The sequence below is a fragment of the Taeniopygia guttata genome, chromosome 1, assembly GCF_048771995.1.
Source record: "Taeniopygia guttata chromosome 1, bTaeGut7.mat, whole genome shotgun sequence".
Lineage (NCBI taxonomy): Eukaryota > Metazoa > Chordata > Aves > Passeriformes > Estrildidae > Taeniopygia > Taeniopygia guttata.
The window spans coordinates 91,600,055-91,625,999 of record NC_133024.1 but is presented as its reverse complement, the minus strand read 5'-3'; the positions used below and the strand labels follow the sequence as shown (position 1 = coordinate 91,625,999).

The 25,945-nt window shown below is 39.7% G+C and overlaps 1 protein-coding gene across 3 annotated transcripts in view; it reads left to right on the top strand.

The window, feature by feature from the left end:
- The window catches only part of COL4A2 (collagen type IV alpha 2 chain), a 139,808-nt gene that overhangs the window by 31,724 nt on the left and 82,139 nt on the right, over positions 1-25,945 (top strand). For all 3 annotated transcript variants that reach the window (XM_030280323.4, XM_030280332.4, XM_072933663.1), the window contains exon 4: positions 7,915-7,995. In XM_030280323.4, coding sequence (XP_030136183.2) covers positions 7,915-7,995 — 81 coding nt within the window. The remainder of the gene's footprint in view (positions 1-7,914; positions 7,996-25,945) is intronic.

The window sequence follows — 25,945 nt, the reverse complement described above, 5'->3', positions numbered from 1 at the left end:
AAAGCCAAATTCAGATTAAGGGTTGATAGTGTCTTTGACTTCATTTCTTTATGGAAAATATTCCAGTATAACTGCACATATCAAGATAACACTGTCCACTAACTTGCACCTTGCATAAGCCTTGGGCTGATCAAATACAAAATGCACTGTGGCTTGCATAAATAAAATATTAGAATAAAATTTAAAAATTAAAAGAAAAACAATCTGTGCTTTTCAGTGTCCCTAACAAGTGATTACGTCTACTTTGGCAAGTCACAATAAAATCACAGAATTAAGTCAAAGGACTTTTTTTTCATTGCTGATAACTAGAAAACACTTCTGACTTCTGTAATACAGTTTTTGGAACCACCTAAATAGCTTTTGCGGAGATGCATTTAATTTCTAGGGGCGGGGTGTTGAGAACAAGGATTCATGTTAAGATGTCCCAGCACTCTTAACCTGAGACCACCATCCTTTTAGATGAGGAATATCATGTTGAATGTTAGATGAGAGCCTCTTGTCTCATAAGAAAAGATAGTGGTGAAATAATACACATCTCTAAATGTATGGCTTTACAAAGATGGGATCAAGTTTCACAGGATATCAAATTTTAACTTACCAATACAGATTTTACTCTAGCTACTGCTGTATCCTTTATCTTCCTCTCAGATTTAGCTTAAAAATCCTATTTGAGCAAAGAACTGGGTGACCTAAAGAAGTGACCTAAATTTAGTCATCTACATATTCAGGAGGTATCTGAGTTCTCATTATAATCAAGGAAGCCAATGGGCTTACCTTAACTAATAGTAATAATTAATGTAGATATCTTTGCTTACCTTTATTAATACATTTCCAGCTTCAGTCTTACTAGGCTTATACCTGTGGGGTGTTTTTTCTGCAGGCAAACCCAATTCTGGCCTTGGTAAAACCGAGCAACACTTTTATTCTCTTTTTGTAGTCATTGTGGGCTGTATATATCACTTAATGGCTGTGTAATATTTGCCCCTTTGTAAGACGTAAAAGACATTTTAACCATGGTTGCACACTCTTCAAAGAGCTTAGTTTTCCTAAGTTTCCTTAGTTTTCCTGTCTCCTGCTACCATATATTCAAACCTTAGTTGATGACTTAAGACAAAATTTGTCCTTTCTTTAGGCAGGTTCCAATGGACAAGTGCCAGATGATGTTTTTCTTCCTTTTCTGGATGAAATTTTGTTCCAGAAAAAGCTTTTTGCATCTTACCCCTCCTTAATGAGCTCCTGAAAGCTGGAGCATTTTCATGCAGAGACCTGGGGCAACCTTATAGGATTCCCTTTTCCATGGCATTACATATTCTTCAAAAATAAGCAGGAATGCTATGTTTTTCTATAGAGGTCACTTTTCTTCTTATTTTTAAGTGTTTTAACTGGGTTTTCCTACCTTATATTCCTCTTTTGTAGCATAACATATAATCACCATGTGATGGAAAAAAAAGGAAAAATACGGCTGAGTTCAGCTTCATTACCTGTAAAATATTAGACTTCCATTCTCAGATTTCTTGACGGAAAGCTATATCACAAGACATGCTGCTTGCTTCAAAATGTGATGTTTGCAAACAAATTCATGTTGGACAACTAGGCAAGACCTGTGGAGAGTTATTCAAATATCTATGCTTTATATGTAGGCATTAAAGCATTACTCTTTGCCTGTTCTCTTAAAGAGCTTTTTTTTTTTTTTTTTTTTTTTTTTAATGCCTACTATATCACATCAACTCTTTCTGGATTTCATCTGGTTTTCTGGGTAACTATGTTTGGATGAAAGCCACAAAATTAGAAATGGATTTATGAAAATGTAATGGATAAATTCACACTGTATCATATCTGGCTTCTGCCCTTGTTCCAAGGCAGTGTCTCCAGACAGCAACAAGAGAACTTTATAATCTGAAGGGGGACAGTAAATAGTACCTCAAATAAAGTGAACATGTGGACCTGTGAAATTTCACTTTGAAATGAAACTATGCAGCCTTCAAATCAAGGCTGCATGCCAGAAGGTTCATATAATCAAGAGTCACAAGCAAGTCCATAAGAGGAAAGTCTTTTATAGCTTCATTTCTGAGAGATACAGAATTCATATTTCCCATCTCTGGTTCCAGCATACTTGCTGAGACACCCTTGAGAAGACCAGTTTCTGTCTGTTGGGGTCTTCTCAGCCTTGGAGACTTACAATTCTTGCCCTTCCTTTCCTCACCCCAGACATCAAAGGCATCCCAGTCCCTGGGAGGAGTAGTGCTTTTGGGTACTTCTCCTTTGTTGACATTCCCATGCCCATCAGTACTCAGAGCTGAAGCAAGCCTCTTGCTTTCTTGGGATCCTGCTTCCCAGTTTTCTTGATACACTGCATGAGAGGGAGAGGGCATGTGAAATTTCACATCAGTTTATAATACATAATTGCCACAAGTACAGCTCTTCTCAGTGCATTGGGAACACTCCATTAGGCAGAGTTTAGGAAACCAGCTCTCTTCACACAGCTGGTGGGAAGTATCTTTGTGTTCTTCCTGGGAGCAGTTTCCTTCTCCAGAGGTTTTTCATTGAAGGATATGTAAATACATGGCTCCCCCTACTTTTGGTGGGAAGTGTAAACATTCATAAGATTTTGAGGTCACGCACTAAATTATTCTAGTTGCCATGCATCCAGTCTGGAAAAGGTTCTGGCTCTCATTCAAATATGAAAGAAATAATTAGTTCTTAGTGAAATAATTCTTAGAACAGTTGGAGAGAGGATCCACACCCACATCTTTTCCTTCCTCTCTGACTGTGCCAATTATCTCTCCCTGTCCCTGGACAATAATGGTCTTGACAGTAATCTTACTGCCCCATGCGCTAGAGGGACTGTTGGCTGGCAGTTTCAGATGGCTGATTGCACCTTTGACATTGTAGCTCTGAGGAGAGACCAAGACTGTTCCTGGGCAATCCAGGCCCTCTCTGCTGACAGCATTCTCAATACTTGTTTTGAGTGGTTGTTTATACATATTTCTAGAAAAATAAGATTGGTAACAGGCAACAAATGTTTTCAGCTCTTAAAGGAGTAAAATGTTGGGTTTGAGCAAAGACAACTGTGCTGTCACATTTGAATCCAATGAAGTTCTCTGTCTGGTGATGATCAGCAGCAGGATTGTTCTGTCATACCCCTACTTTATTTTTCCTTCTTTTTTTTGAAGGAAGCAAAAAAATAATGTTTCTAAGTCAGGGCTGTATAAACCGAATTTGAATGTAATGTCCTTATCAACATCTGAAGGTCAAATGTGAAAGCAGAGGTTCATACTGGAGGTGTGGCCTGGTCTGGTCTCCCTGGCACTGACACAGAGGCTGACTCTCAGGCATGCCAGGAATTCCCTCGGGACTTCCAGGCTGAAGCCTCACTTGAAGCATCTGAATGTGCTGCTCCAGTGTGCTGTTCATTGCCCCACTGCAGAGGCATGCAGTATGTCAGAACCTCCAGTCCCAGTCCAGTGTTTCAGCAAGCTCCTAAAACTTCTAAAACACGCCTTGGTGAAACTTGGGTGTGCAGAATGGGGCTTGTCAGCACAGAGGTTAATGCACAACTACAACATACAAAACATTATCAAAAAAGATGTTGGTGTATGGAGTCTTTGATTCCAAGTTGCAATATTTTCATTATAATTTCCGTAATTATTTTTTGAGCTGTATGTAAGGAAATGGCTTATATTTCCTGGTCTTTCTGTACTCGTAGAACTGTACTTTGAGGTCTGTCTCTGGTTGCTTTTGTTCTTTGTTAGAATACCAGTCCTTGAAGTGGAGGTACTTGAATGGGCACGCAGAAATGACAGCTACCCAAATGTGGCCAAGATTAGCAAGAAATAAATCATTAATGTGTGAAAAAGTTTAAATAAAAGTGCATATATATTTCTGTGTTTTTTAAGAGCTTGGCTGAAAGAAACTGCATTTATGTTGTCTATTTTTGGCTGAAGATGTGTAAATACAGAAATACTGTTGTTTGTATTATGAGACAAAAAAAGTTATGAGAAAGCAAGAGGGCAGAAAAATTTTTATGTTGGGACACCCACATTGTATGCTTGCTATACATAAAAATGAGAAGTATTTACATTAGGCAAATATGCAAGCTTTACAAACATAGGCAACGCTTACTTACATGTTTTCTCTTGCTTTTGTTTGAGCAGTGTTCATGTTCCTTGAACATGATGAATATATTCATCCCAGCACAGTGGCTGGGTAAGTCAGCTCTGGAGATGCTTAGCTTTGAACAGTGTGAACCTGAGCAGTGTTAGATGTAACTTAAGATTTGCTGATTAAACACCTCTAACAATCTAGTATTTCTTTATTTGGCAAAGTAGCATTATCACTGTAATAATTCACGACTACATCGCAAGAAACAGTGAATTACAATTCTATATCCTCTTGTTATTATCATTTGTACAAAATCACTGTAAAAAATCTGATAAATTACACAAAAGGACTATTAAGTTGTAATTCTACTGCCTTTGCTCCTGCAGTTGGTATTCAGGAGTAAGCCTATCCTTCCTTATAAGCTTATCCCTTCTTACCCCACCTTCCCACAGGGACATGCCTGGTCAAGAGACCTGTGGTCTCTCCCCATGGGGGCTTCCTGTGGGCTTGTGCTCACAAGTCAGCATCACTACTGCTTGCAAATGTCCCTGCCCTTGCTCTTAGTATATTCTCAGTATTTTCATTCTTCACCTAATTTGATGCCCTCTTCATCTTTTTTTATTTTCCAAGTTTTTACCACCCTTGCACTACCATTTCCCTGCCTATACTCATCCCAAATAAACAATTTCTTTTTTCTCATTGGTCCCATTTGTTTTATATCAAAAGTTATTTTTTCTGACACTATTACCCATGAAATATTTTCTCTAATACAGTATTACCATTACAGTTGGCTGAATGAGACAGCTTTGCCTCCAAGGGCTGCCTTTTGACACTGTGGGTCTCATTTGGAACATTAATGTTACACATTTCTGGATAGAGTTACCATATTTTACTCTTGATTCTCCAACTTCACCTTATGCACAGAAAGCTTGCACACCAGTGCAATGGTGTAGCTCGTTTTGTGTTTGCACATATGTCAGTAGAAAATGCTGCATGTGACTAAAAGTTCCCAGAGTCATTCCACTAGCAGCTGAAAAGTGAAGAGGTGGAAGTTAGGTAATAAAGAAAGCCCAAATATAATCAAGAAGAGGTATATTAATGCTGGTCCCAAATGCTTTCCCATTATGTTCCGTACCTTTGGAGAATCTTCCAGATTTTTCTTTTCATTATCTGCAGAATCTCTGTGCATAAAAGAATGCAAAATGAGAAAATAATGAAAAAAAAAAACTTCCTAAAATTGTGGAAGAAAACAATTGTGTCCCCATATTAGCAGCTGGTATTGTTACAGCATGCAAATTAAAATATTGGATGGTGGATAGTACACAAACAATAGACCTTGAACTTCCATTTGAAATAAGCATTAACAGCCTCCTCCATGTTTTTCTCACAAGTGCACAAATGTCAACCGAGTTCTGATTAATTTTCTAATTTCTCCCTGACAACAGTTTACCAAATTTAGAGTCACTCTGCTAATTAAAGAAATAAACTTATTGTTCTCATCATTTTTTTCTCAGTAGGAGAAACTGAAAACCCACATGATCAAATTGCTGTATCTGTGTGTTACTCTTAGGCTGGGATATGCTGTTGTTTACAGCACCAACAAAAACAGATTCTGAAAGTTCAAAACTGATTGTTACCTATGGCAGCACTACATAGCACTGTTCTCCTTAAAGTACACCCACATATTCCAGAAGAATATGATCACACAGGCCATACATCTGCATGGCATCTAGAAAAATTAATACAACTATGCTCAATTTCAGAAAAGGAACTGTGGGGGAAACTCTGTCAAATGAAGGATACTGAGAAAAATATGTACGTTTCATCTGCAAATAGGTTAATAAGAAATTAACTCCATGGAAATAGTGAGTTTGTGATCATCCAGGTATTTAACTAAAAAATGGACCAACCTGAGCAAACTGCTGGAGTTTATAAAATCATCTTGATTTAATATTTCCTCTAAACAATAGCTTAAACATAAATCAGTATTCATAACATGACACAGAACTCTGCTACATCCATGAAATACTTTCCTGAATAAAGCACCTAACCTAGGTCAGGGCATGGTTTCAGTTTGATGGACTGCTTTGATCAGTATGAAAACCCTACCTCTTCAATTAAACATGAGAATTAAATATAAAGCTGAAACAAAAGTGTTTTAGTATATGAAAGTACTTAAATGCAGACATGAACCTTCTCATGACAAGCAGAAAAACTTGTTTTGGGAACTTTGTATAGCTGTATGTCGTAAGATTAGGAGTCTGCTGTACAAATATGACTAAAGTAGGACTTAGGTAATGCTTGATGCCTACTCCATACCTTTTATTCATTTGACTTCCTGGGAGGTATGCAAATCCCAAAGCTGTGTTTTTGGGTGAAGGCAGAAACGGATACCTGAGAAATGTGACCAGAAAACCTCAGGTATTGAGTAGAGGATTGCTTAGAGCCACACAGCAGATTTGGTCCCCTCTCTGTTTTAGCTCCTTAAGTTATCCCTAGAGGCAAGAATAGCAGCATCACTGTCTATTTATGAAACAACACAGCAGTTCAGAGCACCCATCATGTTTTGGAGCCTTGTTTATATCCCTTTCACCTCCCTTTCAAGAGATGATGGGCTCAAGCTCTGAAGGAGGCAAAAAAGTAAAGACACCATTTGCTTTAGCCAAGAGGAGAGCAAGTGACATGGAGCCTGACTCTGTGTCCTACAGCTGGGTTGCCTTGAGGTTTCATCTGAGGAGCAGTGCATGTGAAATGCCCTGAATGAGGGATTCGGTTTCCTGTAGCCACTAGACTTAGTCCTTCTGTCTTTTTCTTCTGACTGTATTAATTATTCACTGTGGGCCAAGTCAGGTTCAGAAATAGTGATGAGAAATCCCTTCCTCCTTTCCCAGATTACTTACTAGGCTGCTGGGTCATTTTCAGGGATTCAAAACCCTGAGCTCCAGTGGGCTACAGGCTGGTCTTCACAACATTCCTAATCATTAAGTTACATTTATAAAAGTCACACCATAGCATGCAGAGGATCTCTGCCGTTCAGGTTTCTGAACAAGACTGACTGTGGCTGCTGTATTCTGTGCAGGCACTTCCATGGAATATAATCTGAGTTTGCCTGCCTGTTGAAGTCCATCCAAGGATTTCTGTGGAGCGGAAATATTTTGTGATCCATATTTTGTGATCGATATATTTGTGGCCCAGGACAATGTGGTTGTGGTCAGGCAGGAGAGATGTAACTGAGGACATTTACTTAAGCTGGGAGTGACTTCTAAATAACAGTGTTTGACTGCTAGCAAATTCTTTGTTCCTCCAGAATAGGTTGCCAAAGAAGAGGAGAAAGCAGGCACTCGTGATTTTGAACATGATACCTACATCTTCCTTTATGTCCACCAATAAATATTTCAAAATACAGCAACCATTTGGAGCATGCATAGGAGGATGTGCTGCATTGTGACCTAGGACTTAGTCCATGTCCCTAAAGAATCCAAGCAGCTGCACTTCTGTGATACGATATCTATTGCATGTGTTGAAAAGATATGTGACATACTGCTCAGCATTAAGCTGCAGTGTTTTGAAAATGTTAAGGGAAATAAATGAAGTAACATTATATTTCTTGATGCTCATCTCCAAGAACTGGACAGCCACTCATGGCTGCTTCTAAGCATATATTAAAGAGGTTTCAGCTGTAAATCCTAGATCTGATCCTGGTCTTTGCTTTATCAGTTCCCAGCAAGTCTGCTAATCAAAGCTGATTGTGCTGTTTCAGATACTCTAGCTGATACCTTTTAACTTTTGTATTGTGTGTGTTCTGGTTTGCAGGGTGGAAAGAAATACACAGGACCATGTGGAGGCAGAGACTGCAGTGGAGGATGTCAGTGTTTCCCTGAAAAAGGAAGCCGTGTAAGTAACATTTTTATCCTTTAGATTGTTCTTGATGGTACAAGTTCAATGCTGTATCATTTGCTATAGGTGGACTTGCACTAGACTGCTAAGAGTGCTAAAATCATTATTCTTTTTCAGAAAAAAAATTGTGTTTTCATCTTACTTTCTCACAGACTTGTATATTTGACGAAATGCTTTGTTGTGAATACTTTGTTATGATATGTAGCATGCACTTATCTCAAAGATGAAGGCCAAGGGACCTGGTGGCCAAGATAAGCTGATCAGATCTGAATGATGAAAAGATACCACATACATGCATGGGATACAGACATTTAATGACTTTAGAGATCTGTTCCTACCTAAATGATTCAATAATTCTGTGATTTTATGAGATTTCCATTAAAGCAAGAGGGAACCACGCCTGTAAAACCTGAAATCCCCGCTGAAAGAGAACTGTTTAGAATTTCTGGCATTATGTTGATGGTGATAGTCTGTTCTTCATTTTGGAGACTAGTGAGGAATGAGGCAGAGGAAAGGAGATGGGGTGGAGGGGATTAACCACCTGCCACAAAGAGCACTGAGAAATAGGGCAGGACTCCTATCCTGTATGGCTTGGAGCCCTGGCTGGCCGGCTCCTTCTGTACAGCTTGGTCTTCTGCAGCTGAGTCAGTGACTCAGCCTTTTCCATCCACCCATCTCTAAGAATAGGTCAGGCAAGAGATGTGGTGGCGGGTCATGTGCTTGTTCTGCTATCACAAACCTCCTAAGATGTTTCAGTTCTCTGCCTTCCCTCCACACAGCCAGCCACCAGTTCCCATTCCCATTGCATTCCTCAAGCTTGACTCCACGTCTGAGTGGAGGAAGAGGTGGTAAGAAAGTCACAGTGTAGGTGGGAGGCAAGGAACATTGTTGTTTACCAGAAGTCCTGATGTCTCCATGGAAGTCAGATGATCCTGGGGTCACCATGCCATGAGGACTGTAATGGTTATACTCCCATGGCCTGACCATGAGATGCTCATGATCTGCTTTCCAGTTCAATGACCCAACAGCAACCTGATGAAGCTGAGGACAAACAAGCCATCCCCTGAGACACAGCTTCTCATGGGGCTCACTCCAGCTGTTACTGCCTTACCCTCATCATCCAGCACATGAAGTTTGTCAAGTGCCTTCTGCCACTTCCCACTTTTGACTGAAAATCAAAAACTGATGCTGTAAAATGTTCACTGAAGTTCATGAAAATATCTGTTGCAAAACTACCAACTTTCTGACTGAAATGTTTTTCATGCTCCTTCTTGACTGAATGACCTTGAATTTCAAGTTGCCAAATGTGAAAGAAGAAAGAGGTAGCTAAACAAAATTAACTGCATAGGTTAGAAAAGCTGAAAATGTGAAAATACCACTGTAGAGAAGCTGACAGGTGCTACTGACAAGAAGCTCCCTGTGAGTTGCTTCCCATCTAGTTTGGGAAAGTGAGGGCAGATTTTATGTACGTGCTTACCACTCTCAGTTTTACCTCAGGGAAGTAAGTAAACCCACTTACTAATGAGGTTGGCCTCTCTTTAAATAGATACTCAAAAAGAGAAAAAGGATATGCTACACAACATAAATTATATTTTACTGCTTGTCGTTAATTGTGCAAGATGTGAAAAAGTATTGGAAAAAGGGATTTACAGAATTTTATACTTCAAAAAGCATATTTTATCTGTCTTTATTTTACCTCTGAAATTATATACCTCATTCTGATTTAGCATACACTGCCTGTATTTTGTGTCTGCTGATCTCTTCAGATGTCACAACCTCTGTTAAACATCTGGTTTAAGGAACAGGATTGGCATTTAGAGTCTAGTCAAGTTTGGCATAGCTTCTGGTCTCATGCTAATCCTCAATGGGAATATTTATTTTCACAGAACCTCTGTATAATCTGGCACAGCACACATTCTCTGTTCGAGGTGACTCACTGCATGCACAATAGAGGTCCTGCGTGTTTGCACTTGTAAGAGTGCCTGAAGCAGTCTGTCAGAGCCTGCTTCTGCAGTGACTCTCCAGCCCAGGAGCCACAGAGCTGCCTGCCACTTGCCTGGAACACAGGTAGGAGCAGCACTGCAAGGTCTGCAGCCAGCTGTCAGCCCTGCCATCCTCTGGAAATTCGCCCTCTGTTTGTGACAGCTCTAAAACCAGGCAAATTAAAAGCATTTTATTTGAATTGCTGCTCCTGATCAGCATCTGTTGAATGAAGTTAATTCATTGAAGTGGTAAACACAATTGCAAACTATGAAAGGAGTAAAGGTCTGAAGAAATGCCTGTTCTTTATTTATATGTGCTTCTACTCCATTTGTTGTCATTGTAGTCTTATAATACAGCATTTAAGGAAATAGGCTTAGCTTTATTTGTTGTCTTAATCCAATAACTTTTGTTTATAAAAAAGGGCTTTTTGCAAAATGTGCCCACTGGTATCTCCTGGGACTCTGCTAGAGGCAGAGAGTCACTCTCAAGATGTGTGGAGATTCATTCAGGCTTGGTGGTCTGGGCCAGGTCTCCAGGTGCAGGGCATCTGGAAACCCTGTGCTACTGTCTGCACTGCTTTTGGTTCAGGACTGGCAAGGATAGGCACAAAGGCACAGGAAAGTTGAATGCTGCTTCACAACAGCAGTTTCTAGGGGCAAAAGGCAACCTAGTACAAATCAATGCACTCACCTAGAGTGCCTACTGTAAGGGGTACTCTACTCTGTTTTGGCTGGGCTTGACCCTGCAGCTTTCACTGGGCTCCGACACAGCTAAAATGCAGTGGGAACAAAAAAACAAAACAGCAGAAGCATCATCTGCCCACTGTAGTGGTGGGGGAGTTGCTGCAGCTAAGCAAAAGCAGCATCTAGCCTGCAACCTCCTGCCTCTCATCTGAGCTGCTCGCAGGGCTGTGAGAACACCTGCAAATGGCACTTTCTTCTTCATTCCCAAAAGGAAAGCTGATCAAATCCAAATGTTCAGAGAATCAGGACATTGCTGATAACTGTGTTTGCAACTCACAGCAAATGCTGAGTTGTTTCTTGGAGAAGTTTCTCTAAAAAAATGTCTCTTGGGCCATACATGATCCTCTTGAAGCTCCCACCGCGAGTCCTGCTTTGTGTTCACATCTCCATAGTAAGAAAGAGTTTCTTCTGTAAGTTGGTCTTGTTTTTCCCAGTCTTTAATGACACTCTAGTCTTTGTTCTTTTTCACTGCAGCCTGCTTTTGTTCCAGTGTTAGCTGGTTACAAATATCAGTCTATCTAACCATACCTTGCATCTAGGTAGATGTTTGGAGCTGGGGCTGCAGGAATGAGGCTTCAGGACCAGCCTCAGCTTCATCTCCCCTTCTCACAGCAGGCAAAAACTCAGTGGAGTTGCAGTGCAAATTGAAGCTACTGAAGGAGCTTCAAAGAAAGGAGTGTTCAAATCCACATGGCAAGAAACCATAGTATAAGCCTCAGTGGAGGACACAGATTGAGAAGGCAGAGGAAAAACAGCAGACTTTTCTCCCTGAGACATATGTATCTTCTCATTTTCTTCTGTGGCAACTTCTCCTAAATTGTTCTCCTACAACAAGATACTCACCCTTTCCCTAAGGTACTTTTGGAGAACATAATATAAGGAGTACACAGATGCCTGGGTATGAGAGAAAAGAGTAAAGGGAAACACTGATATGGTATTGAAATTCTGTTTTGAATGAAATAGAAAGCCTGGATTAAATGAATTTTTTTAAATCTGGTTTTCTTTCTTTTCTCCTCAAGATTTTTATTGCAGCTCCTAAAATCTTGAGATTTATTTCTTTGCAAACCATGCATTGCTCAGAGGACAATATATGTGCCTTAACATTTGTTAAACAATAATGCACTTATGTAGGAAACGATAACTCCGTTCAGTACAATGGCCAACTGTTTGACCCATTGAAGTTCATAATCAGCCTCACTTCATAACCAGCCTAGAAGGCTTTATAGAAAGTGGAAGTGAGTAGAAATCTTTTTGATCTTTCTATGGAGTGTAAAATTGCACTCTTTTGTACTTCCCAAGTCAAGCATCTAACAGTGCTCAAGCCATTTAGCCATTGTTTTTGCAAGGGGCTGGAATGATGGAAACTGAAATCAAAAGGCAGCTTTGTGTCTCCCCCATAAAGGCCACTTCTTGGGGAAGCCCAAACATTTATTTTTAACCTAGACTGACATGACTGTTCACTAGAAGTCCTTTACAGATAGCTGTTATATTGATTTCACTAATGCCGTGGCCAAGGGTAAGCTATTACCAGTACACCTATAATTACTTCTGTCTGCTTTTGCATGCTACACAGTTGGGAAATAGTGTGTGATATTTGCTTGCAAGCATTTTCCATACAAGTTTAAGTCTTAACACATGGGCTAGATTTAGATGTGTTTCTTCGTAATTGAAAACAAACAACAACAAAACAGAACACACGAATATTCTAAAGTCAACTCCATTATTATATTATAGGGAAAAGTTCAAATCCAATAAAATAATTTTATCAACTGTTAGTGTAATCCTTGTATATCATAATTAACTGGATTCCAAGCTGGTATAATGGCAGTAGCTCCTTATAAGTATGTTGGTGTAAACTAATATATCTGATGAAATCTGATATTTACTTTTTTTTTTCCTCCACAAAATAATAACACTAGAAGCATCTTCTTAGTTATTCATCTAGCTCACTATTCTGTTTCCAAAAGTGAACTACTGTAGGAGGTGCTATTTACAGGGAGCACAGAGTTCTGGAAATTTTCTGCAGTCCATTCACTTGTACCCAAAATAACCCAATTTAAATGTTCGTTCAGTATCTGGGTTTCATCCTGAATTTGTCTAATCCTTTTTTGAAGCTATTGTAACTGTGTGTCTTTGCAACCTCCAGTGGCACTACTCACATGATATAAATTATATAAATCACTCTCTGACCTGTTCTAAGCAAAGCTCCTTCTGGTTTCATTACACCCTATTTCCAGTACTGGGAGACTTCAAGTAGGTCTGTGTTTAGGTTATTCACTGTTTCCCTAATTTTGTAAATCTCAGTTATATTTCTTCTCATCTTTCTCTTCTCCAAAAGGGTGAGTCACAGCCTTTTTAGGATCTCTTTTGAAGTTGAGACTCTAGCCCTTAGTCCCTTTACTCTCTCTTCTGTGACAGACCAGAACTGTACCCATCCAATGTTGTGGCATCCTTCTGGATCTCCCAGTATGAGAAATCACCAGATCTCCCCGTTTCTTAGCACCAGCATCATATTTAACAACCTAAGAGAGATTAGTATTGTCTATAGATTCAGAAGTTTCACAGTTCATCCCTTCTGTAGGTCACCATTGGAATCATTGCAAAAACCAGTTACAGCATGTGTCTGAGAGGACCCACTGGTGTTGTCTTCATTTTGAAATGTGACCATCAAGTACTATTATTTTCTTCCTATCCTTTAACAGCCTTCAGTTCATAAGACCATCTCTCTTACAACCCCAAGATAATTTATTTTAAAAGCTTCAGTGAAACATTTTATAAAAACAGTTTTAAAAATCCAAATACATTGTAGTCACTAAGGCTTGCTTTACCATGCTTATCCTTGAGCTAAGTTACTGTGTTCTTTAAGGTGGACTACTGCACTGCCAAGCAGGAAAGTCAAATAAACTGACCCACAGTTTTCAAAGTCTCCTCTTGAGCCCCTTTTCCACTTGGAAGTTTGCTTGGCACCAGCCCACTGGTTCAGTGGCAGTTTGTAATGTTGGGTTACACTCTTTGGCCAGAAGTTCTGCAGTTTCACACTTGAGTTCCTTCAGAAGTCGTAGGTGAATGTCCACAGTCGTGTTCACTCAGTAACACCTGCCTTACCTGTTTTATCTACTACTTCCTTCATACTTCTCTGAAATTATTCTGTCTCAAGGAATAGCTTGGATTTGAGACCTTCTCAAGTACCTTCAGCAGTAAAGACCTCTTTGGAGAAGTCACTGAGTTTCTCTGCTAGGGCCTTATTATCCCCAAGTGCCCCTTATGAGCCCTTGGCATTATGTGGTATTAGTATTTCTCTTGATGGCTTTTTGTTTTCCTTTAAACAACTTTTTACTATCAGCTTGGTTATCTTCTGCAAAATTTTCTCATTCATTTTTGGCCATCCTAGTTGCCATTTATTCTTGATCTGGTTGTTATGGGCTTTCCTATTCATTTCAACAATTTTTTAAATGCCAACCCTTTTACCTACAATAGCCTCCTTAGTTTTTGTTTTGGGGTTTTTTTTATGAGCTGTGCAGGGTTTTTATTAAACCATTTTACTTTCTTTTTGATATGTGACACATGGTTTACTGGGATTTTTAATACAGTGTTTTTGAAAAGGCTCCAGGTTGCTTTAGGCTTCTTGCCTTTTTGACTGCTTTTCAGGCTTTTACTATTTTTGTGATTTTTATGTATTTCCCCTTCTTGAAATTGGATATCTGTGTGAGGTATTTGTTTGGCTTACTTCATCCCAGTACACTACAACATTAAATTCAGTTATATTTTGAAGCACTTGCAGATAAATTCTCCCTTAAACCTCTTGAACAAGGTCCTGTGCAGCACTTGAGACTAAGCCCAGAGCAGCATTCTTTCTTATGGGTCTTTTTCTTATGCTAAGAAAAAGTCAGTTGGTGGGTCCAAAACTTTTATTTCCTTGTCACATCTGGATGAGACATTGTGCCTCACAGTATGTGGGTAGTTGGAATTGGCCAGTATTGCAAACTGACTTAGTTGATCAGCTTCTCTAATTTCACTGAATGTTTAATTGTTGGCATCTTTAGAGGAATCCTAAATACAAATGAAGTTCTATCTTTCTGTTATTTCCACCCACAAGGACTCCTAATGTTCCCCTCCTCCCTGAGTATTTTTTTTCTGTAACACTTTGTTGTAGCCTTCACATATTGTGTCATTGCCCTGTCTGTATCTTATTTTCTATCATTTCTGTAAGTAGACGAACTAGTCTATGTATGCCACTGGTTATCCTCCTTTCACCAGCATGAGATGCCTCTTATATTAGGGTTGTAATTTATTGCCAGGTAGCATAATTCCATAATTAATCTTATTCTTTAGATTTCTAGCACTACTGTAGAAGCATTTAGAGCTTTGGACCATCCTCTGTTGCAAACACCAATCACGTGGAATTCTAAATGGTGTTATTTACCTTACCTATTCCACGGGGTTGGCCACGACCTCATCTCTCAGACAGCTGCCTTGAGTTAACCCCCTTGGATACCCCTGTTCTACTTTCCCTCACGAGGGGTATAATACTGTGACCACTGGTCACCAGTCCCTTCTACCAGAACAAATTCCTATCTGGCCATCCCATGGGCTCTGTTCCCTTTGCACTTAACAGGCCTTTCAGTCCTCTCACCTGTTCCAAATCCAGCTCTCTGCATCAACTCATCAAACCTCCCACTGCCATCACCTGCTTTGTCCTCTCCTGGAAGATTCACTCTGTCCCAGGAGCGTCCTCATGCCAAGCAGACATTATAATCAGCTAGGGCTTAGAGTTTGTCAGAGGTTCCAGGCTGATCATCCACCTTCCTTCTGACTGACAACCCCTAAATTCTTGTTAGATCAGCATCAATGTTTTGTGGGTAGTTTTTAAATTTTGTTTGTTTGTTTGTTTGTTTGGGTTTTTTTGTTGTTGTTTTTTTGGTTGTTTTTTTTTTTTTTGATGGTCAGTAAGACAGAAATGGTTTGGAAAATGTCCTATTTGCTCTCCAGTGTTTGCCATATACAAAGCTTTGGGAGTGAACTTGATCCCATATCTACTGAAGTGTTGTCAGATTCTGCAGCAGAATGGATATAAGTACCAAAAATTGGTGCTTCAAAATTTCACATTGCTTCATAGACCAAGGTTAAGTCTCTGGAAAATTCCCAGAGGAAAAGCTGCCCTCTGAGGGAAGGTGTTTGGAGGAGGTCTTTGTAATGGTAACAGATTTAAAAGTAAAGTGCCTATGGTATTAATAAGCACTATACATGGGATGAGATTACACTCTTCATTATTTCAATGCTGTAATCAAGACTGGTGTGGTACTTCAAGATTTAATTTTCTTTTTTTCTCTAGTCAAGGTAATAGAGGAGAGCAGCTCCATTGCAAAAGACAGGAGAAGTGTTGCTGCAAAATCTGTATTAACAGCGTGAAGCTAAATTCTACTTTCAGATACATGCATACAGTTTTCTTTTGCACATGTATGTGAGAGTAGTTTCAAATGAATGCTTTTTTTTTAAGTTTATACTTTTAAAACTCAGCCTTACAAGGTCTTGCCAGAATATACAAATGCCTGAAGTCTTGATATTGTTCCATAGGCACCTAAATCTTGGGTATAAGGCTTAATTGCATGAACTGTTAGCAGCAAATAGGCCCAAAATCTTTAGAGTTCACTAGCAAAGGCAGGCAGTGTACAGGTTTGCTTGACAAAAATTGAGCTTGTGTCTGAAACTTTATATCTTTATGGTCTAATGTTTTATTTAATGAACATTGCTTTACCTGGGCTACACTGAAAATTAATCAACCATGTAGTGGGATAGTTATGTTGTTTGCTAATTGCTGTCCTTTAGTACATTTGTCTTGACATTTTTTTGAGTGAAATATGTGTGTTTCCTTTTTTTTTTTTTTTTCCTAAGCTCTGTTTATACATGTTTAATCAACATCAGAGATCTTTTTGAACTGGTGGATGGAGATTAGATAACTTTCCCATGAGCAAGAAGCTCCATTTCCCATATATGCATTCTGCACAAAATCTGAGATTTGGGATGCAGTGAAAGGTCTTCCTCAGAATATGTTTCAAATAAAAAAATGCAAGATGTATTAAAAAGCAAAGCAGAGTGTTTTGTTTCAGTACATGCAGGAGTTCAATTACGCGTTCACACAGAAATCACATTTTCATTTGTAAATGTTCAGAACATGGTAAAGAATATTTGAAAGATAAAATAAACTCAAATTGAGACTTTCTTTAAAATCAAACAAAATATGCATATTGACCAAAAATTATTTTTTCACTCCTTGTTACCCTTTTTCTCTTTTGCAGAACATTACTATTTCAACCAAATATGAAACATTGTTTGATTCCATAAGTAACATATAAGAATTGTATTTATTTGTAATCCAAATGAATAGAAGATTTTTTAAGCCCATCCTATGGTAACAATCTGTACTCCCTGCCTTTTGCTCCAGCCCTGAAAGCAAAATTCCTTCAAAGCCTTTTCAAATCAACTGTACAGAACTGTACAGAACAAAAGAAGAATGATACTTTAATTAGAAGTAATCAAAAGGACACATTCACCTTTTTATTTGCATTTTCAGTTTAATAATTTTAAATTTCCCTGGGTTGACATACATTATCTCCAGCAAAATAAGTGCAAGGTATGTAGCATTCATGCAGGCACTGCATCTTCCTTCTAAAGCCCCAGGTTGGACCTGTGCAGATCCTTCTATGACCTTGTATCAGAAACGCTTGCAATCTCAGCTGGTGTGATGAGAAAACAATTCAACAGCATTGAACAAAGCTCAAGAATTCGTGTCATCAATCAGAATGAATACCAAGGTTGCAGTTTAAACAAATTTATGAGCAAAGTCAATATGCTGGATTAACTATTTGCACCGTGGATTCAGCACTTCCATTTGAAATGACACCATCTGATGCCTTTTGCATTACCTATGTGATCTTTTGATTTATGGGCTTGTTACACTCATTAAAAAAACAACTCTTATGTCAGTTTGCTAATAAATTGAGAAGGTATTGCACTGATATTTCAGGAATTTATTTTGAGGGCAGCATTTTTAAGAGTATATTTGAACATCTGCATTTCACTAATTTGAATGAGAGATGGAGAGAAAATACAAGAAAAATTACAGTAAGGAATCAAGAACCATTTTATTTCAGAAAATAAAACAAGACATAAACTTCAATTCTAGAAAAGTTAACTGTAGCAAAGAACTAATAGAAAGGAAATTTGCTGGAGATGAATAGTGCAAAGTTAACTTTGGTAATAATAGCCAATGCTGAGATAAGAATCCTTTGGATGCAATTCACAACCATTTAAAAATAATGCCATAACTTTTTTCTTGAATGGCTTTTTTTTTATCCTTCCTATTTTTCTATGTAATCTTGCAAGTATATTTTACCTTATGTAGAAAATAAGTACCTGAAGTTAGAGAATGTCATGAGTGTCTACTCATCTGTCACCTTTCCACTCACTCGGGTCAATAGTGTCTGCATAGCACAGCACATTCTCCTGTATGTATGTGTGTATGTATGTGTGTGTGTATGTATGTACGTGTGTATGTATGTATGTGTGTATGTATGTACATGTGTGTGTATGTATGTATGTGTGTATGTATGTACGTGTGTCAGCTCTGGTGGGTAGAAGTATCCCACCATGGGGTGCTCATAGTGCCAAGGGTTTGATCCCTGGATGGGCCATTCACTCAAGAGTTGGACTGGATGATCCTTATGGGTCCCTTCCAGCTCAGAATATTCTGTGATTCTGCATCATTGATCTTTTTGTTTGGTTTTCACATATGAATTTCACTTCATTAAGGACATGCAATGCACTGTCAGGATTGATTTCAGAAAAATGTGTTGTCCATTTGGTTAGACTGTCAGACTTTGATTTCCAGCAGTCAGACAGTTCAACTACAGCACAAAAGTATTATTTGTGCTTTCAGCCAAGTTTTGCAATTTCTGCTTACTGTGAGAAGAAGTTTAAAGATAGAGCAGCGGATGGATGATGGTTTTACTCTGTGACTGGGTAGCTCACACAGGCATTCAAGAGGGATAATCCAGGTCATCCTTTAGCACTTAAATTATACTCCAGAGATTGCAAATGTTTCTCATGACATATGTCTGAGGCTTTACAAATTTCTCAAATGGTGCTTGTTTCTATTTTCTGTATTTTTGTCACATGGGAGCAAGTAACATTGACCCATTTTCCTTTTGTCTGCTTTGCTAAGTACCAAACTATTAGTGGAATCCTTTGAGTCTGACCTGTAGAGACCAGGAATGTGGGAATGGGCAGGCTGTCATCTCAAACAGTATCTGCTGAGGCAGACTGAGCCTGTTCTCAGCATTTTCTTACTGACACTTGAGAAAATAAATGTTCTTTATTAATCTCAGTTAGTACAAAAGATTTCCAAATTATCTTCAGTGTCTTTGCATAATGAAGCAGACTGTTGAAGTATACCTGAGTGTTTCCGTTACATGTATCTGGAAAAGGACGACAAATGTTAAAATATATTATATTGACCATTAGATATGAACTTTGGGAGCACGCAGAAAGATCTCGAAGGATAGAAATCTGTGTTTTAGGCACAGAAAACAGCTCTAGACAATGAATAAAGCTGTAAGCCCAAACAAATAAAGCATCCATGCAGCACTTTTTCTCCTATGGGCTAAAACTATTTTTCTATGAAAAGACTGTATTAGTCTGTAAAATTCCTTTCTGTCTACTGCTATCATAGATGCCCAGCAAAGAAAAGCACTTTGGGGCTTTTTGTGGCTTTGGTTTGGTTTTTTTCAGTATGGGTCGTGGTTGTTTAATGAAATTCTGTGTCTACCTATTGCTTATCTTATTACTTAGCAAAACTAATTTTTTGTAAATACAGTATTACTCATTAAAGATATGTTATTAGCCCTTATAAACTTGTTTAAAGCAGGCTTATTTGTCCCTAAGATCGTTTGCAAAGTCTAGCATAGGTGTAAGTGCAAAAAAGGAAGTTGTACTTGCTATCCTCTCCAATACAAATTGTTTCACTCCATTCAGAGTACGGCAACTTGTACAGACTTTCTGTCCAGTCAAATAAAGACTTGGATATGTCTGTATTATTTTGTCTGATCCAAATACCCCTTTTTCTCTATAAATCATGTTTTGGCTTGTTTTAAGTTTATAGACTCCCTACTTTTCTCTTTCTTTGGTGAACTATCTGTTACCTGCTCTCAGGCATGCAACATCTTTTCCTTTTCTGTTTCACCACCGTTTATCTGTTAAAGGCTTCCTACAAGGGACTTCCTGTCTTGATAGCCTGGAAGAGGAATGAGGGGAGCTGGTTCTGAGATGAGCTCTCCCTCCTGTAATGCAGGATGTCATGGTCTTTGCAGCTGTCTAGGCTTGAATGTGTTAGGATATGAGCTCCTTGGGCAGGAGCTGTTTGCATGTGGCTCTTTGTATGGTGCCAGAAGCATTGCTAACCCTTCTAGGTTTGTGGCAGAGATAGCATCATGCAGAGGGCCACAGTGACAGCTTCTTTCCAGTGGTCAGGGACTCCAGCAGCAAAGGGCTCAAAGGCACCACACGACGCTGTGGATGTTGGACCCATATATATTCCTTACTCCAGTATTTCATGAGGGTGTTCACTGGCATGCACATTTATGGATAAAATGTTTTTTTCCACAGGAAACTCTTCAGTTCAAATATGACTGTGCTGCTACTGCAGAGTATCCCTCACCACTGTGAGACTCACCCCCTTTCCATTACAGTCCTAGACAGGACAAGCTAGACTGCATGAGCCCAATCCTGCCTTTTAACCCCTCCTCAGAGAGTGAGGCTGCAGGACAGAGGAGGGGTGGGCTCCCTGTGTGAGAAGGATGTTGTTGCTGTCCCCTGCAGCTCCTCATCTTTAGCCCCAGCCACTGGAGCAGAGACAAAGGTGGATGTGCAGGCTGAGGACACATCCATTTGTTTTTCTTGTTGTTACAAGCAAGACCTCATAAACCAAACTGCAGAGTCTGTGCTCCTCTGCCTCATACCTGGTGCTGCCAGCGAGGTCTCAACTTCCCTGCACAACTGCAGGCACGTAAAACTGCTCAATATTGCCTGAGCCACAGCTCCCCATACAGCTCCTCCCTCTCCTCAGCTGGCTTCGCTCCTTCAGACGGTTGCAGAGTTGGTTTTGCTAAATGACATAAGGTTATAATAAATCAAGTGAGAAGATTTGTGTTGTGCTTCCTACTGTATAGGAGTGGTCCATATGGTTTAATTACTTCCTCTGTACATCAGATATATGTATATAAAATCTCTGAAGTCATGTGTAACTGCCAAGATCCTATGGTGTGGTTTGAAACATCCATGCAGTGAACTCTCAAATCCTACAGATGTGCTATGAAATATAAATGTAAAATGGAAGAAGTCAGATTATCCAGTAAAACAACAGCATTAAAATTAGAGAAGTTGATGGAGAGATTCAGAATTCAGCACAGTGGAGGAGGGGGAAAAAGATCAAAAAACTCTTTTGAGTCAGAATAGAGTTTTATCATCAAAGGAGATGGGAGAAAAATATTACACACATCCTCACACCCCCAACCCCCTGAAAACAGCAGAGCAGCCTGAGGAGAGAAACCATGTCAAAGACAGCTGCTTAATGAATTGTAAAGCCATCTGAAAAGTGTCATCACAAAATATATCTGCTGATACATCTTTGGCCACCACAGAAAATTCTGCTAGGCCATGTAGACCTGTTAGACCCAAGATCATGGATGGGTCTATACACAGAGCTACAGTCAATGTTTCAGCAGGGAGCTGCTCACCCCTGCATCTTTCTAGCTATTTTCTCAGGCATGTAGGGGCATATTTGCAATCTGGCACAATGGCTCAAGCGTCTCTGGAGTAGGGAATGGTATGTACTGGAGTGATGTTAAAGGTGCAGGGCAGCTCCATGGGATCAGGCATGTCTGGGGCCTGATCTTCAGTGGTAACTTTAGTCAAGTGAACTAGAGACCAGACTTGCTTCTCCTGCCAACATCCTTCTGTGTCATACCTCTAAAGATACCTGAGCTATTCCAGATACATGGGAAGTGGAGAGCAAGTCTGTTGGGGCTAGTCTGGATCCATGACTACCACCAAGACCAAGGACGATCAGGTTACTTCATGAGGAAGCATCCATGGGAAGAAACAGAGTGTCCTTGGGCTACCCCTGCAAGTGATCCTGGTGCCAACATTCAGCAGGACACTTCAGCCCATGCCCCACTGTGGTACAGAACGAGAAACATGCAGAGGGGTGGGGGTGCTCCCCCTCAGGGGATGGAGACCCTCCTGCCCCCTGCCTGTCCCTCCTCAGTGTGTCCAGTCCTCACTGGAGGGACATGACTCTGTTACCACAGGAGTGCTACCCTCTCTGGTAAGGTACATTTATAGCTCTCAAAGATGGCTATACATTAGTGCCACAGTAATAGTTGTATCAAGTAATGGTTTCTGCTATACAATGCTAATTGCATCAGTCATCTGTACATCTAATTGGCAAAAATCTTCTGTATAATTTCAGTATCTCCTGCCTGAGCATGGCAGTTTGGCCCCTTATGTTTACCAAAACTAAATACACACTAAATAGCATTCTCAGTAAGCATACTTTTTTTTATAAAAGCCCAAACACTCTGGTATAAATAAGTATACACATCCTATTGTCAGCCGAGGCTGTGGCTTGGTGCATTTACACAGCTGCAGCTTGGGCTGTTGTTTACTCTTTCCCTCACAGACATTGTGTTCTGCTTTTTCCCTGTAAGGATTTTCCTCCTCTACCTATTCTTAGTACTAGACAGAGACCTGTCCTAACTTATGTATGTTGTGTAACTTTAGTGACTTCAGAGATGTTTTGGTGTAAATCAGAGCACCAACTGGCTAAATAAACCCTCCTTGCAATGAGGCATAATTGTAAAGCTAAATGTGTTCCTGCCTTTGTGTACTAAATCAACAGGAGTCCTTTTCATTTTTGTGGGATAAACATACTTCTCTGTCATGTATTTACAGTTACTGGAACACTCTTGCAGACAGTTGTGAATCCTTTGCTTCATGAAGAGATCTTTTATACTGTAATTCTGTAATTTCTTTTTATGTTCCCAGTTCTCCAAACCAAATTCTGTTGAAGATCGCAGGAAGTGTCTGCAGTTAGAGGCTGCAGAGCTGTTACCCATATCCAGTGGAAAGCTACTTCATTTTCAGTTTGGAGCGTTCCAATAATAAAATTCAATGCCTAGTATCAGTTTATAATTGATTATCTATTTCTGCCATTTGTTTATTCAAACATATACCACAGTTTTCAGAAAAAAAGATTGTTCAGCTCATGTTGTCTCAAATATTATAATCTATTCTTATCATGAAGTGAAATATAGGTCAAACTTTAACTTATCCCTTAACTAACTATTTAGTTAAAGAAAAAACTTCCTCAAAATTCCCTCTTTACAAAATCTAGTAATTCCTAGGGTCGTATAACCTCTGTCAGTTAACCTGTGTCTAAGCAAGTACATGATCCCTTTTATGCACATGCTAGAAATTAATCCCTTTTGCTGCAGGTCTCTGTAAATTGTGGGGTGTATCCCACCCCAGCCTTATAGACTGCAAATAGATTGCAGCTATTGCCATCAGACACAATTTGGTTGAAGTCCTGCAAAAAGGACTATTCTAGTTTGATCACATATTCTAGCTGTTGGTCTGATTAGCTTTCAGAACTAAAATTTGTCAAGAAGAAAACTTTGGCTCTAACTAAGCATCTAAGAATTCATGAGAGGCTCAAGTGTTTAGTAGGAAAGCTGAAGCATCACAGGGAAATTAGATTGTGTTTGACTGGGGAAGACCCAGGTGTTTTAAATCAAAACTGCAGCAGTAACGAAGACATTCCAGAGGGTCCAGGAGGGAAATGCTTAAGCTTCCAGCTTAGTCTTCTGTAAGAACCTTTCAGTTTCTTATAATCGAAATAGGAAATAGTCATCTTTGCTTAAATTTGACTGTCAGGAGAGAATTGAGATAAAATTGTCTGGAGATACTAATCTACTACTCTCCAAAGCAAAATATTATTGAGATTTCCTTCCTAGAAGTGCCTCCTTCCCTGGGCACAAAGCTTTTGGTGTAATCACAGAACAAGCTGAAGTTTCCTTGAGTTGGTTAGGGTGGGCTGGAAGGAGGAGAGAATAGTAGCAAAAAAGAAAAATTGTAGGAATGTACATAGCAATATATAAACCAAACAAAAGACAAGTCTTTCAAACAAAATACTAATATTTAGATACAAAAGTGTCATAAGGTAAGCGGAAACAAAGCAAAGAATACTTCAGCAAGAAATTGCTGTTAAGAACTAGTGACTGAAGAAAAAGCATTTCATGCTTGAAACAAGTTATTTCTTTTCCTGGGAGAGGAAATGTTGCGCAACCTGTAAACACTCCAGGATGCAGGAGCATCAGCCAGCTGATGACTGATGAATTTCATTTACTTCCTATCTGACTTCTGAATATTCAGGCAGTTGAAATTGCTAAGAATAAATTCTGATGAAGGCTGTGAAACAATCCTCTGCTTTGTTTATCACCCTGAAACTGGGCCAGTTTAGTCTATGTCCAGAGCATGTGCCTTTGTGCGATGCCATGGTGCTTGTAAAGCTCTGTTGGCTCTTACCAGCTTTTAGCCTGCCACTTGTGCTCCTCCAGATTCTCTTACAGCCAGAGTCAGATGTGTTCTTGAAGTGATGTAATCTCCTCCGTTGCTGTCAGTGTGAGATGTATTTTTACTGCTTTGTGGCTGGTGGATATGGAGCTCAAGTAATGTGAATTGCGCATTTGCTTTCTGTTATGTGCAACTGGGTGTGTTCCTGTAATCACTTCAGAATGCTGTAGCTTTTATCCCTGTATTACAAGAGTATTTTCTGTGTTCTGCCCCTCTTCCTTTGGTAGGGGTATTACACGTCTCAGTGTCTGAGCTAGGTGAGATACTAGGGATAGCCTCCTTGCACTTTTTCTTCCAAGGTTTTAACCCAAATCTTTAGGATGTGAAAGCTGTTCAGTTTCTCTTGATATTCAAAGTGGTTGAGCTATGGGTTACCTGAGTTTTTGATAGGGCTCTTTTAATGGAAAACTCTAAACAAAACTCTTTCCTTAGGTGAAAGCTAAACGAATATAAAAATCAGAAATTTGAACAGATTTGTGAAAGCTTCTCAAATGGGCTCATCTTACTTCTATGATTAGACTTAGTATCTTTCAACTAAACATGCAGCCACCACCTATTCTTCACCTGCTCTCTGCATCTTCCTCAGAAGAGGCAGCAGTCAGCAGCACCCTGGTACTGCTGACTTGCTCATGGATAGAAGCAGAAATTCACTTACAAAATCCTGACCTGCTTGTCCAGTCATTAATCCTGTGTAATTAATCTCTTGTGTAATCCCCAATCAGGTATAAAAAGATGTTTGAAATTACAACTATTTGAACTGTTTTTCCCTTTATGCATTATTCTGTACTGAAACTATAACTATTGACATCCACCTGACCCTAAAGTCTCTCTTCTACCCATTGAACACCATTGTTCATTTATTTTCAAAAACACAGCCCTTTCTTGTGCTGGTACATCATCCTGGGCCACCAGGGCCTATCTTCCCTCTCTGACTCTCATTCCCAACAATTTCTTAATAAAGGAAAGAAACCTTTCTTCTGGTTTCTTAGACACCTCCAGCTGGCAGCCTCTTCATCCAGCCTGGTGTGTCCCTGTGTATGCTCCATACTGCCTGAATGCTTCAGGAGGGACAGGGAACCTACTCTCAGTTTCCACATCTGTCCCAGGTTGGTTTGGAAGGAGAGCTGCAGAAATGATTCCCCAGAAGCTCCTCAGCTGTGGGGAGTGGGCTCCCACCCAGGTGTCTGTGAGGCTGGTGCTGCTCCATGCAAATGGTTGTCAAAGGTACACCACAGACAGACAGACAGACACACACACACACACACACACACACATAGGGGGTGCTCTGTGTTCCCAGAGCCTGGTCCTGAACAGGAGCTGTGAGGGTTTGGGCACGTTCCAAAGGAAATGTAGGACCTTTCCACATTTCAGCTGCTTGAGAATGCAAAGCTTTGCACAGTGTATGAATCTTTGTATCTTGCTCAAAGGTCAAAAGTTGCTTCCCTGACACAAAATCCTTTTCCTCAGTGGAGTAGGGGAGGAAACAGAATCCTTCAAAGAAAGAGGTCCCCAGGAGATGCACCCAGAGATCAAGG